Here is a 13,926-nt window from a genome sequence, read left to right as displayed (position 1 = left end):
GTAGTACTATAAAACAACAAGTGCCAACAAAAACTGTCTTCGAAGTCCAATAAGCTTTTTCGAAGATGAATTTCGCAACAAAACGCTATAAAACCGGCAAAAATGTCTTTGGCGGCACAAATAAGGTAAAGCATTAACTTCGCTAATAATCACATTTGAAGCACAATATGGCACAGACAATACAAATGACAAATGAACAACTTCGTCAACTCATTGAGACTGTGCAGTAAGTGCAGCTGACAATGCTGTGTTCACAGGTGGAGACGCCTCCATGGCAAAGACAAAGGGCAGCTTCAGCAATTGCACACATCGATTTGGCGGCATTCGAAGCCGCGATGAGTTGGAGGAATTCTTAACGAATGTTGTCACCTTCATGGAATTGGAAATGATCAGCGATGAAAACGCCATGAAGGGCATCTCATTGCTCTTCTATGGCATTGCTTCCACTTGGTGGCAAGGTGTTCGGAAGGAGGCAAAGACCTGGAATGACGCTATTGGCCCCATTCGCGAGCACTTTTCGCCTGCCAAGGCCGCATATCAGGTCTACATGGATTTCTTTGCAAAGAAACTGTTTGATGGCGTTGCCATTGACACTTTTGGTGTCGAGAAGCGTGCACTGCTCGCTCAGCTGCCAGAAGATCAACACAATGAAGAGACAGAACTGGACTTTCTATATGGTCTGTTGAATATCAAGTATCGCAAACACATTATCCGGCAAAGTGTGAAAACATTTCGGGATTTTCTTGAATTGGGTCGTGTTATAGAGCACAATAGTCAGGAAGATCAGGTTGAAACAAGGGCTGCAATTCCATTACGTTATGCTCGTCATGTTGAGCGCTGCACTCACTGTAATTTCCATAGCCACCGGTTTGAGCAAAAAGGCCACGAGAAGACATTACAGCTTAACACTGACCATAAAGGTAACACTATAGTACACTTCTCTTTCCATATATACATACATATAATTAATACGAATATATGGAATTATTACGTTATTAACACCACTTCATTGTTATTAATAGAAAAAGCATTTTGAATAAATGTGTTCCTTGAATTATGTTTTAGTAGAAAATTAAAAACGGTTATTTTTTGGTCTTTTAAACTGCTGATGTCGAATTTCGAAAAAATACCAAAATAGCACTTAAGTACTTATTAGTCTTTTTATACGAAAAATTAAATATTACTTTGATTAGGGTTTTAATGTAACGTGTTGAGTATTTGTAAATTTTATTATTTTGGCGAAATCATTGTTGGTTTTTTCAATAAAAACAGCAATAACCACGATATTTTCTCACCTTATATTCATAAATATGTGCATTAAGTGCTGCCCATCGAAATAAATACCACAAGCATACAAAAATATGGCATTTTAGTGCTGCCAGACGTGCGCCTTGTTTTTACTCGTTTGGTCAGGGCTGCTCCATTGGTATTGGTATCGTCTGGGACTGCGCAGTGCGCAGGGTTGCTGTGCAGCGAAAGTATCGGTATCGGACGGTCGTATTTTTGTTATGCTGTTGTTGTTGTTTAGCAAAAATGGATCAACAACTGCACCGTCTGACGGATCGTCAATACTCGGAAATGGAGGGCTTGCTACAGGTAAGCAGAATATTATTTGCATAGTTTACACACTCAATTCATCTCTTTCGATTACTATAACGCCCATATTTTTGTGTCCCGTTTCTGCCCGTCTGCCCATTCACGCGAACGCACCCACTCTCAAAACACCAACACACACACACACACAAACTCATACACGACTGCGACGTACACGAACACGAAAAATAAAAACACACGCACGCACACACACATATAAAAATATATACACACAGGCAATGGATATGCCGAGCTCAGACCACGAAGAAATCGAGTCGGAATCGTGCCGACTTAGCCGGTACAATGCTGTCAACCTGTACGAGGGACGTCAGCGTTGCTACACAATGCCGCACGTACCCCCTGCGCCGCCATCCACACCAACGCTGCTAACGTCCAACGGCAATGGTGGCAGCAGCGGAGGAGGCAGTGGCATCTTCAGCAGCAACAGCAACGGCAACTGCAGCACCGTTGGCATTGGCATTGGCAATGGCAATTGCAGCAATGGCAGCTCCAGCTCACCACCCACCGCCAATTTGGTGGCCGATAATCAAATCAATCACATCTTTTATGTGAAAAACGGCAAGAATCCGAGTCGACGCGAATCCCGTTGCGCCGACACGGAACTCTCCAAGCTCTTCAATGTGGTCTCCATCACGAATCGTTTGACCGCCATCAAGAATCAGAATCGTTCGCACAAACATCAGCATCATCATCAGCAGCCGCAGCATCATCACCATCACCATCATCAGCAGCAGCAGCAACAGCAGCAGCATCCGCAACTGCAACTGAGCGAGCGTGGCATCATCAATGCATCACGAAACATTTCCAAGTTGCATGGAGCGACGAAAATCTTTAAGATTCATCGCGATCCCAAGATGAAGATCCATCGGTTCCTGCGCGAAACAGACGAAGATTCGGTGTCGGCACCCGAGTACGATGAGGAGGAGGAGGACACACGTTTTCGTTTCTTTCGGCGAACACGACGCTCCTACAGTCGCATGGGCAGGAAGATTGCACGCTTCGAGCATCACGAGCGAATGGAGACGATTGTTGATAGCTTCGATGCGGCCATGAGTTTCAACGATGCAGATACCTGAGCGGATGCAGCGGCGGTGGCGGCGACGGCGGCAACAACATCATCCACAACAGCAGCTGTATCCGCATCCTCAGTCGCCACCGCAGTTGCAGCCGCGCATTGCAACAGCAACAGCAGCAACAACAACAACAACAGTAACACCACAGGCACGGGCTGAGTGCAAACCAATGTGATGAATGTGAATTTCAACTAAATTATTTTTATTACTACTAATATTATTACGATTATGATTACCGATTATCGATTACCGAACTGTTCTCTCCATAAATTTAGTTCTTTTTGCGCCCAATTGTCGTCGCGTCTTTGCTGTTGTCTTGGTTCTTGAATAGAATGGACTTGGACATAGTTGGATATGGAAGAAATCCATACCATTCCATTTATTCATCCAACCAAGCAAGAAACAAAGCGCTGCGCAGGGCGAGCATTTAGTTTTTAGATTAGTTCTTACAAAAGCCTCTGTGTGTGGTCGCTTCACTTTGCGCCTCCATTCAACAGTTGCAACCAACAACCAACCAACAACAACCATCAACAATAAGCACAATGTCAAGTATTTTGTTGGTTGTTTGGTAGATCTGCAACTGTAGAAGGGTGCAGTGGAGCCAAAACAACAAACGATTCCAATAAAATGCACAAAATAATGTGTAGTATTTGTGAAGACAGACGAAAAATAAACAAAACAAAAACGATGTAATTTTCTTCTTATCGTGACGCTGTTAACATATCCCAAATGGATCTATATAAGAAATTGTTCATATGTTCAGCGAGTTACGATCTAATATTGTTGTGATCCCAGACTACTAAAAAAAAAAACCAAAACAAACATATACAACATAACATGCAACATATAACATGATGAACCGTCTAAAAATTCAATTTGTACAAAAACACACAAGTTTATTCAATCAGACTGTTTATTTAACTAAAAAAAAGCGACTATATAATAGTGCAAACCTGTGCAAATCTATGATCTATGGAAAAGTCACAATTAAACAATTTCGTGTAGACAACAAACTTCAAGAAGAATATTATATTTTATGACAATTTGGTCGCAAATTCGGTGTATTTTCTAAATGGGAGCTATTCACATTCATTGTTATAAAGATTTAGAAGCAAAACCTTAAAGACCTCAGCAAAGTGACGTCATCCAATTATCCAAAAACGATTACTAATATGAGTTTGCTAGCGATAACAGAAGAAACAACATAGTTAGTCATATCATCATTTCTATGTAAAGAATGAGTTTTATTTCAAGATGTGAGCAATATATGTACGAATTTCAAGAGATCGTTTATATGACTGCTGACTGATAAAGTATTCCTTCCTATTCTGGTAATGGGAAATATATTTATGGTATTCTAACAGGTTGAATGATGGAAATTTACGGTAAGATTGAGTTTTTAGTTTTCTGCTTTAAATTAATTAATAATTAGAAACTACAAATAAAATAATTTAAATAATCCAATTGGCGTTCACAGCTCTCAAATACAATATATACAAAAAGGTACTCCAGTTGGAAAATTAATTGGAATTTGTCGGAAATAAACGAAAATTCTTAGTCTTGTGTAAAGTCTGTTTATTCAGGCGATGCCAATACACAAATATGCATAATACAATTGGAAGTGCTAAATTCTATAATAGTATAACTATATCTAGTTCCGAGAACCTTTTTAAGCTTTAAAAGCCAACAAAATAAACGATAACATTATTATTAATAGTTAATAATTCGAATTACTGATTCGATTAATGTCAATTGGTTCACTATGCTAATTAGATGCGCTCCTTGAAGAAGTTGTCCATCAGATTCTCCTCGAGTTGCGCTGGATCTGTAACCGGCATACGGCAGACACGATCGTGGCAAATATAAACAGTTGTCTTGCCATTAACCATTTTAAATTTGCGTTGCACTCGTTGATTGCATGCCTCATCCGGATGCTGGGGATCGCAGTGCACTATAATCATGCCGGGTATATAGAATTTGCGACAAATCTCTACAAAGCGTGTGGTGTCTGGGGAATCGGGTCCCACTACTGCCACCAGATCCAGGCCGTGCTCATGCAGCAGCAGGGCCGAGAGCATCTCGGGCAGGGCATGACCAAAAGGCGAGACGTCGGCAAAATAATTCAGCAGCTTGGCGGCACGTTGCAAGTATGCGTCCTCATCGTAATAGTGCGATAGTATAGTAAGGTTGCGGGCAGCAACGCTGTTGCCGCAGGGCTCAGCACCATCATGATCTGGAAAGAAAAAATACCAGCTTTGGATTACAGATGCAATACAAAGTATTTGCAAGCGCTACCTTCCTTGAGCCGCACAATGACATTGGGGGCATTCTGCTGCGAGAAGAAATAGGCACCGTTTTTGTCATCCCAAAAGAGTTTGTCTTGCGTCTCCTGCAGCTCCTTGGCCCAGCGAAGAGCACTCATGTCCAAGGATGCCTTATAGTAGTCCAGCAATCCCTTAATGAGAAAGGCATAATCATCTAAAAAGCCCTCGATACGAACACTGCAAGGAAGTGCCACAAATTACAATTCATAGATCTTGCTAATATCCTTTCACAACTTACGCATTCTGCTCCAACGTGGCATCCTCGCCGCCGGCACCATAGCATGAGCGCAGCAAGAGTTGCTTCTCCGCATCATAGAGATGTGTGCGTAGAAATTGCAGCAGCTCCTTGGCTGTCTGCAAATAGGCATCACGCTTGGCTGTGCCGCAGTTGGCCAGCTTGGAAAGACCTGACAACACCAAACCATTCCAGGCACAGATGATCTTCGTGTCCAGATGCGGACGTGGTCGCTGATCTCGCACCTTGTGCAATAGGTCATTTGCAGTCTGCAGCAGTTGCTTCAACACCTCCGGCTCTAAATTGAAGTTAGCACACGTGTCCTCCTCGGAGCCTCGCACAATGAGTATATTCTTGCCAGTGAGATGGCCATGTGGATCACTGGAAGGCGGTATATTACCCTTGGGCTTCAGATCATAGTGGAACGTGTAAATCTCAAAGGCACGCTCCGGGCTGACATCTTTGAACCGCGTTTTTTGCGCTTGGAAGGCTTCCTGTATCTCCTGCCAGGTCCAGGCATAAAAGGCCCCCTCCACCTTCACGGTATCTGCGTGTGTGGGCAAAGAATCGGCATCTTCACCAGCGTAGAAGCCTCCAGCTGGATGACGCAAGTCCTTGATCAAATACTCATAGATTCTATCTGCATAGCCAAGAAATAAATCACTTCGTGTAAGCTTATAGCCATTGGCATACGCTGCCATCAGTTGTCCCTGATCGTACAGCATCTTCTCGAAGTGTACATTGTGCCAATCCCGTGTGGTTGCATAGCGTGCGAAGCCGCCAAAGATGTGATCATTGATGCCACCACGTCCAATGTGATCCAATGTTTTTAACACCATATCCAGCACATCAACATCCTTGCTAACCAAATAGGCATGGAATAGGAAATTGAGACGTGGCACCTCTGGGAACTTGGGCTCTCGTCCAAAGCCAGCGTGCTGCTGATCGAAGCGTTGCTGGTGCACGCCCAGCGCTTCAGCAAGCTTCGCATCAGCACTGCCCGGCTCGAAAGCAGCTTCGCCATCCGCTGCTGCATTCTGATTGGTGACCAAGGCCTGCAGCAAAGTAGACCCAGCTTTCAATAGCGAGTCCCGGTCCGTGTTCCACTTCTTGGCTATAGATTCCAGCACATTAGTGAAGGAAGGCATGCCGTAACTAAGGATTAAATTAATCATATCAAATTTGCTTCCCTTCGCTTAATCTTGGATCTGTCTTACCGCGCCTTGGGGGGAAAGTAAGTTCCAGCTGCGAGTGGTGCCAAATCTGGCGTAAGCCAGACGCTCATGGGCCACCCACCGCTGCCCTTGGACATCAACAGGAACTGCATGTAGACCTTGTCAATGTCGGGTCTTTCCTCTCGGTCCACTTTGATGTTGATAAAATGTTTGTTCATGACTGCCGCTGTCTCCGCATCCTCGAAAGACTCGTGCTCCATAACATGACACCAGTGGCAGGTGGAGTAGCCAACCGACAAGAAAATTAACTTCTGTTCCTTGCGCGCACGCTCGAAGGCCTCCTCACACCATGGATACCTAAGATAAGGGTACTTAGCAGTTGAATTCACAGTGATGTTTTCACTCTTTCCACTTACCAATCGACAGGATTGTGCGCATGTTGCAGTAAATATGGCGACTTGGAAGATGCTAATCTGTTATTATGTTTCGGCGGCTGCGCCTTTGTTTCACTGCCCGTCGCCATGCCACGAAACAGGTGCTGCTGCTTCTTTTGTTGTGCTGCTGTTACTACAGTTGTTGTTCTACTACGCTTTAAAGATTGCTTATGTATTCAATGCTTTGAATTTATGGCACACATGGTTTTATAACTTACTCGTCAAGTTGCCAGACCCGCGGCGTTTGTATTTGTGGCGTTGTTAATGCCAAAGCGCTTCTTATCCAGGATTGGCAGAGTGTTTTGCCTCTAAACATAGCAATTTATTGATAATATACATATATAAACGAAATGGTATTCCATCGAGTGATTCAACTGATTATAATTTAATCACAGCTATCGATTACAAATTAGCAGTAGCATAACGAGCGTTTAGCTGAACTGTAATTTAATATTTGTTAGCAAATACACATTAAAATTGCAAAAGAATAATAATTATTTTTGCATTGCATAAATTTAAATTAATTATTGATTAGAGGTGGATTAATATCAATGGCATAACCGATGCATCGTTGTTTTTCAAATATTTAAAAACATCGATTTCTATAGCAATAATCGATTTTAACAGTCATTCGTTTTTAACAGTCAAATAATGGTTCTCATTTATTTTTTATTTGTATTAAATATTTTTGTCGATGAATTCAGAAATGAAAAATTAAAATATCTTTCTTAACTCTCTTTAAATTGATTAGAAAATTACATGAATCATGATATCGATAGAAAGTGTTATCGACAGTTATCACGATAGCAAAAAACAAGTGGCAACGCCGCAAAGGAATGCAATCAGTGTTGTCTAACATCGACATATAGCCCGCAAAATTCAAAATTTGTCTGCAGTTTACAATTGTTTGAAAGAGACGTGTTTCTGTTACAAAAAAGGTTTTCCCTAAACTTCACAGCCCATTGAATTCAAAACACATTGCAGTTCAGACATAAATTGCTTTAAAATTTTTATTAATGCATACAGTTTATCTTTGCTTTGATAATTATGTAAAAAATTGCTTAGATATATGCGGTTGATACATAGATTAACCTACAAGCTAATTGAAAATCACAAATGAACATAAAATATTTATACATTATAGTGTGTGGTTGTATTTAAGCACATCGTTAAGTTAATACACACCCCCTAGACCCAGGGGGATCCCCCCATCGAAGATGCAGCACACAATTCTCGCATACAGCTCTCAACTTTGAGTTGACAGCAAGGAAAATTGAGGAGAGCAAAGCGTCGCTTGTTTTTTAGCAATCGCTTTGGACTAGCGCATCGCTGAGCGAGCTCAGCTGCTCCTCGCTGCCCTTGATCCTGTCGGCCAGGTCGCGTGCGTCGGCAATGAGTTTGGCCTTCATGTTGATAAAGTAATCGTAGTCGGCACACATGTCGGCACTGAGATGTTTGCCAAACAGCTTGGCAATGCTGCTGCCCCGTCTATCGATGTCCGCCTTGAGGCGTTGCGCCTCCTCCAGCTGCTCGTAGAGGCGTTCGCGTTTCGCTTCCAGCGTGCTCTGTGTGGACAATAGAAGTTACATGTGAGTTACATGTGTGCTTAAGGAGACTCGACTAGTTGAACTTACCTTCTCCTGCTGGCTGCTGATGAGCGAACGCGCCTCCAGACTGCATTCGGTTTGGGCCAGGCGCTCCGACAGCGACAGCAACAGACGGGTTATTTGACCTACATCATCGATGTAGGTGCGGAACTTGGACGCTTCGCTGGGACGCACCTTCTCCGTTAGATTGGCCAGCAGATCGAGGCCCAGTTTATCATTGGTGGCGCACTCTTCGCCAATTGTTTGCTGCTCGCGCTTCAATGCGCCAATTTTTTGGTTTAACTGTTTGATCAGCTCATTCTGTGACAAAACAAATCAATCGATTAGTGAAGTTTCGATTTATGGAGGCATTCATAACACTTACCAGCTTCTGCTTGATTAAATTCGTGCACTCCTCATCATCGCCGGCGCCAGTGTCATCAGTTAGCTGCAACTCCACGCTGACCAGCTGCAGTTCCGTTGTCGCTCCTGCTGTGGCAGATGCCTTCATGCGCATCAGCGTCGAGGTGCCCACATCACGTTTGGCTGGCCGCAACGGCACATCGGGATTGTATAGATTGCTGACGTACTGCGTCGTGGGCTTGTAGCTTTTTGGTGTTAGGATTTCGATGAGCAGCTTATCGTGCGGCGCCAGCTGCTTAAGCAGCTCCAACGCCATCTGCTCGTACTCCAGCTCAATGGCCTGACGTTGTCGTGGCTGCAACGTGGTGCGCGTCTGTTGCTCCTCCCGGGTTGCCACCAATTCACTGTCCAGCAACTCCTCTGTCTGGCAAGCCATGTCCGCTGTGCTGGGCACCGGATTCACCATCAGCACCAATTCGCTGCGCTGCAACAGCTGCAGACTCTCCGCTGCCAACGGCGACGCAGGCGCGGATTCCGTAGGTTCCAGAGGTGGCGTCAACTCTGTCTGCACCTGGCTGCTGGGCGTTGGACTCGCTGCGGGCAGCTGCGGTAGCTCTGTATTCTGTGGCTCGATGCTGGGACTCAACTGCTTGGCATAGTTGCTGAGCAGTCCAGAGTCGCAGAGATGCGCGGACATTAGCTGCGACTGCAGTTGGGTGATCTTCTCGATGTTCTCGCGCAACGATTCCTGACGATTGACAGGCGGTGGCTTCGGCAGCGTGGCCGATGTCGTTGTGCTGATCAGCTCGGCGCGGAAGATGTGCGCCTCCGGATTGTTGTTGTGATTGTGTGTATGATTGGCATTGAGGGGACTGCACTCGAGGGAGCTGTTGCTGAGACTGCAGTCGGAGGTGGCCGGCGAGAGGCGTGGCGGTGTGGGCGTCGGTGGTGGCAACACCTCCTCCAGTGTCGTCTCGAGGTCATGGACGGCTTGCTTAAGATCGACATGTGACTGGGACATGAACTGTGTGGGATCGCTCTGCTGCTGCTTCACTTCATACGACTGAGATCGCGTGAATTGTGGCGCTGGCGATCGGCTGTAGGCGTGGCCCAGCGCTGGCGAGGAATAGCGCGATTGTGGTGGCAACTGCTGCTGCTGCTGCTGCGGCTGCTGTCCATAGATCATTGCGTAGGCTGTGTTATTGCCAGCGTTGCCAACAGCGTTGGGCGTGGCATTTGTTGGCGATTTTGTTGCGAGGTTATTATTGGAGCCATACCGCAACGACACCCCATCACCTGGTGAACTGGGCTGCGGCTTCGCCGGTTGCTGTTGCAATTTCACGCCCAGCGGCAGCACATCGGGCAGATTATTGGGCAACTTTAGTTTGCCAGCGCCGACGCCATAGATGGGCTTGCTGGGCGCCACCAAATCCTCATTGGAGGTGAGCGTCAGCTTGTAAATGCCATGATCCGGATCCGTGTTGTTCAGCTTCTCCAGGCTCTGGCGCGGCAGATACGAAGCCTTTGAGTTTGATCTGCAAGCGAAGGGATAACAATTTGATTAGTAAGAAGTTGCGAAAGGGTTTTGGTATTAAAGATACTAGTTTGTTGTATGAAGATTCACTTTAAACAATTTCTTCTATTCTGCTTAATCAATAATCACATTAACCGACCAACAACTACAATTTTCCAAGTGAAGCTATGTAAAGCTAGCAAACGCATGCTTAAAATATTTAAGATATCAATACTAGAAGAAGAGAAGATTCTTTTCTTCCAACTTCAAACCCTGTTAACTTAAGGAAAAATCAAAAATTTCCTCTGCGAATATTTCGCAATCTTTTCCAGCAGGAAATGCAAATGCTGAGATTAACTGGTAAAACGGTAATAAGCATATGAAATTGTATTTGAGCCCAACCCACAGCGCTGTCTGGCAAATGTCAATCGACAGTTGGCGAGATTGGGATTCGGGTGCGAGAAGGGTAAGCATGTGGGGTCATCTGTGCGGGGTCATCGGCAGCGCACGCAGGCCACGATTTGGCAGTTAGGGGCAAACATTATGCAAATGCGGGCCATAATCTAGACGAAGGCGGCTAATTGAGTCCTCAATCTCAAACTTAATCCCAAGCCCAGCAGCAGCAACAGCAGCCAGAGCAGCTTAACAGCTTTGGCAGCTTCAGCACCCACATGGCGAAAGTGGTTGTAAGATAAAAAACAAACAAAATGATAATAAACACGACAAAAACAACAACAACTGACAAATAAAAAAAAAGAGAAGAAGAAAAACAAAAATTATTCTGTGCACGATGCGGAGACAAGACATTTTGTTCGTACGAGTATTAAAACAGTTTGCGAGACAAAACGAAAGTGAAATGTTAACAGTGCAATTATAAAGAGTTTTATGTTTCAGTTTTTTGGTTTTGGAAGGTTTTTAGTCAAAAAGTCGAGCCTCATTTTAGTGTGCAGCGCGTATGACGAGCACGACGAGAAGATGTCGAATTCGAAGTCAAAGTCGAAGTTGATGCAGACGATGGCGAGGGCGAAGAAGGCGGCGAGGGCGACAACGTTGTTTCGGATGTGTCGACAACTTTCAAAAAGTGCTAAGCTAATTTTGAACAAGCGCGATATATTTTTTTTTTTTTTGCATGGCCACCCCCTCTTCTTTTTAAGTGGAGGCAGCCCTAGACAATAAGGTGTTGCTGCTAACGGTGTGTGTGCAGTTTTTTGTTGCTCTCTACACTCTCTCAGCTACATTTGTATCTTTTATAAGTAAATATATACATATGAATATAGCTTGTCAAAAGAAAGCCGACATAGAAATGCTGTGCATAAATTAAGAGTACATTTTAGTCGCTTACATCAGCGAAAACAGCTGTAGTCACATGTATCTCCATCTCTGTCTCGATCTGTATCTGCATTTGTATCTGTGAATCTGTATTTGTATCTGTATCTCGTGTCAATTGCCTAGCTAGCTGTTGAGCCATTTGCATAAGAGGGACTCTTTTGTTTAGTTCCCAACGCCTCACATTTGATTATGCCAGCAGCTTCTTCACTTTCTTTCGCGGGGGTTGGCGGGGGCAGCTGTTGTTGCTGCTGCTGCCATCCACTTGTTGCTGCTGCTTCTCTTAATCACTTCCGTTCGCCGAGTGTTGAGTAATCTGCACTCTCCGCTCTGCATAATGTCAGTGTAAATATGTGTGTGTTGCCAATTTTGCCATGTTTATTGTTTCAACTTTTTTTGTGTTTGTTTGTTGCCTTTGGCCAAAAATATGTTTAATTTGCATATTACAGCAGAGCTGCTGCTGCTGTTGACGCTGACAACGACGGCAGAATGTCTGGCCAAAAGATTACCTCCTCCAGCTGTCTTCCTCCCTCTTCCCACTGTTTTCTTAGCTTGGAGAAATGTAGTTTGGTTCATAAACAACTAATATTGAAGCAAGATTACAAGCAAAACATTGCAAGCATTTTGCACACCATTTCTTTTTTCTAAATATTTTACTTTAATTTATGCAAGCTTAGCTATTTATTTAGATAAGATGCGTTTAATCATGAAATTGAAGTTGTATACCTTAATTTTCTTAACATTCGTTTTTTTTTTGTGAAACAATGAATGAAGAATTAAATACAATAAAAATGTAAATTCCGAATTCTGAATTTAGTGAACTAAAATTGCCAAAATTGTTAAAATTTTAATTTCTTTATATTTTTGTTTATATAATATTTGTTAAAATAAGCAAATTCGACTTCTAAAATTGCCAAAAATTGCGAAATAAAAGAACAGTTTGCAAGTCATGTGCAAAAATAATTTCGTTCGCCTCTATTAAATTGTCAAAACTGAATTTCAGTCCATGAAAAGCATCATCTAATACTCTAATTAAAGTCTAATTATGACTAACAATCGGTTGGCTATAGATTTGGAGATATAATCATATGCATATATCTATACAATTGGGAAGCAACAGCAGGTTGGGCAATACAACGAAGCTGACATAAGTTCCACATTTCTGATTCAAATGGGGAGAAAATTACACCCGCAATGATATTTGGATTATAATACCTTGATTTATGGCAAATTGTTTTTGGCTTTCTTTGTATCGAAAACGTTTGTTGTGTAAGACGCAACGCATTTCTTTAACCAAATGGAAGACAACAACAATAACAACAGCGACAACAGAAACAAACAGATAGTTTTAAGCCACGGCCAAAGCCAAACCAAAGACAAATACCACAGAGAGTAAAGAAAGGGCCAATGAAATGCTTGGCTGACTATCTCAGTGGCAGTCTGAGTTTTAGCCTGGTCAATAACATTTCCATTTCCATACAATTAACGCATTTTTGTTGCTAGCAGTTTTTTTTGTTCGTTGCTGTTTTTCGTTGTTTTTGGCCACTTTGGCTATTTCGGGGCGCTGGTTATGTGATGCAAATTATGAATACCAAAGAGCAGATTTTGATAAATTGCTTGGCCTTTTGTTTTGCTCAGTTGCATAAGCTTGCCACCCCCTCTGCCTCCTCCTGCTCCTCCTCTCTTGCTCTTCGTCATCTTCGCTTGCCCCATGTTGTGCTATCATTCGATAGATATGCCATTTTGAATGCTTAGTTGATTATTTAGCTTCTGTGGGTTCAGCGTCCACAACGGCGACGCACTGTCAGCTGTTGCCGCCTGCTGCCTGCTGCCTGCCCCCTGGCTGCCACACTTGCCACTTGCCTCCACTTGGTGGCAAGTTCCAGTTGCAATTGTAGTCTGGGTGCTTGGCGTTTGGTCAGTGGCCTCTGCGTGGCGCGTTGCGTTGCGTATGCAACATTTGGCGCCGTTGCACTATAATTTTTGATTCAGCAATATAACAAGCTGGTTGCTGCTTGCTGCTTGCTGTTGCCCCTCTCTCTCCCTCTCACTCTTTGCTGCTAGTGCTGACTAGTTTTCTTTGATAGTAAAAGTATTTTATTTAAATATGCCGACGTTGGCTGGCGACGCATGGAAATCACGTTTTTAACATCTCGTCTTAACATTGAGCCAAAAAAAAGGCAGCTAAAAAGAAGGCGAACAAATGTTCGCTGATGTTGTTGCTGTTGTTGTTGAAAACATAAACATCTCAGGCCAAAGCCGAGTCGAGTCGAAAAAAAAAAC

The 13,926-nt window shown here is 43.6% G+C and overlaps 4 protein-coding genes across 7 annotated transcripts in view; 2 read left to right on the top strand and 2 right to left on the bottom strand.

Moving 5' to 3' along the window:
- The first annotated feature begins 76 nt into the window (after positions 1 to 76).
- Positions 77 to 1,036, top strand: LOC132788105 (activity-regulated cytoskeleton associated protein 1-like). Its single transcript, XM_060795423.1, is given in 2 exon segments — positions 77 to 216; positions 219 to 1,036. Coding segments are annotated over 2 exon segments (867 nt in total). The 5' UTR covers positions 77 to 167.
- Positions 1,037 to 1,438: 402 nt separating this feature from the next.
- On the top strand, positions 1,439 to 3,700 carry LOC132789646 (uncharacterized). The gene is made up of 2 exons (XM_060797817.1): positions 1,439 to 1,596; positions 1,830 to 3,700. Exons 1-2 carry the CDS (start codon positions 1,534 to 1,536, stop codon positions 2,688 to 2,690), a joined length of 924 nt encoding a protein of 307 aa, XP_060653800.1. The 5' UTR covers positions 1,439 to 1,533; the 3' UTR covers positions 2,691 to 3,700.
- Positions 3,701 to 4,234: 534 nt separating this feature from the next.
- LOC132789645 (spermatogenesis-associated protein 20) lies at positions 4,235 to 7,261 on the bottom strand. Of its 2 annotated transcripts, none has more exons than XM_060797815.1 (6): positions 7,074 to 7,261; positions 6,838 to 7,005; positions 6,464 to 6,778; positions 5,250 to 6,401; positions 4,983 to 5,188; positions 4,235 to 4,920 (listed from the first exon to the last, which is right to left on the bottom strand). In XM_060797815.1, the coding sequence occupies exons 1-6, from the start codon at positions 7,169 to 7,171 to the stop codon at positions 4,457 to 4,459; spliced, it is 2,403 nt and encodes an 800-aa protein (XP_060653798.1). In that variant the 5' UTR covers positions 7,172 to 7,261; the 3' UTR covers positions 4,235 to 4,456. The 2 variants fall into 2 exon arrangements, with proteins under 2 accessions (XP_060653798.1, XP_060653799.1); XM_060797816.1 differs by having other exon boundaries at positions 4,236 to 4,920; positions 6,838 to 7,010; positions 7,074 to 7,186.
- Positions 7,262 to 7,846: 585 nt separating this feature from the next.
- The window catches only part of LOC132788007 (protein Shroom), a 56,035-nt gene continuing 49,955 nt past the window's right edge, over positions 7,847 to 13,926 (bottom strand). Inside the window, exons 8-10 of one of the 3 annotated variants that reach the window (XM_060795289.1) lie at positions 8,827 to 10,339; positions 8,490 to 8,762; positions 7,847 to 8,420 (exon numbers count right to left, since the gene is read on the bottom strand). In XM_060795289.1, the coding sequence (XP_060651272.1) occupies positions 8,157 to 8,420; positions 8,490 to 8,762; positions 8,827 to 10,339 (2,050 nt within the window). In that variant the 3' untranslated portion in view covers positions 7,847 to 8,156. The remainder of the gene's footprint in view (positions 8,421 to 8,489; positions 8,763 to 8,826; positions 10,340 to 13,926) is intronic. The other 2 variants (XM_060795291.1, XM_060795290.1) reach the window with 2 other exon arrangements.

Source organism: Drosophila nasuta, chromosome 3 (assembly GCF_023558535.2).
Source record: "Drosophila nasuta strain 15112-1781.00 chromosome 3, ASM2355853v1, whole genome shotgun sequence".
Taxonomy (NCBI): domain Eukaryota; kingdom Metazoa; phylum Arthropoda; class Insecta; order Diptera; family Drosophilidae; genus Drosophila; species Drosophila nasuta.
This window is presented reverse-complemented; position numbering and strand designations above follow the sequence as displayed.

Excerpts from the sequence above, each read along its gene's own strand:
- LOC132789646 (XM_060797817.1), top strand. The coding sequence starts at position 1,534 with ATGGATCAACAACTGCACCGTCTGACGGATCGTCAATACTCGGAAATG. Across the intron at positions 1,597-1,829 it reads AAATGGAGGGCTTGCTACAG|GCAATGGATATGCCGAGCTC; the intron begins GTAAGCAGAATA and ends ATATACACACAG.
- LOC132789645 (XM_060797815.1), bottom strand. The coding sequence starts at position 7,171 with ATGTTTAGAGGCAAAACACTCTGCCAATCCTGGATAAGAAGCGCTTTG. Across the intron at positions 7,006-7,073 it reads CGGGTCTGGCAACTTGACGA|TAGAACAACAACTGTAGTAA; the intron begins GTAAGTTATAAA and ends TTTAAAGCGTAG. Across the intron at positions 6,402-6,463 it reads TACTTTCCCCCCAAGGCGCG|TTACGGCATGCCTTCCTTCA; the intron begins GTAAGACAGATC and ends TTTAATCCTTAG.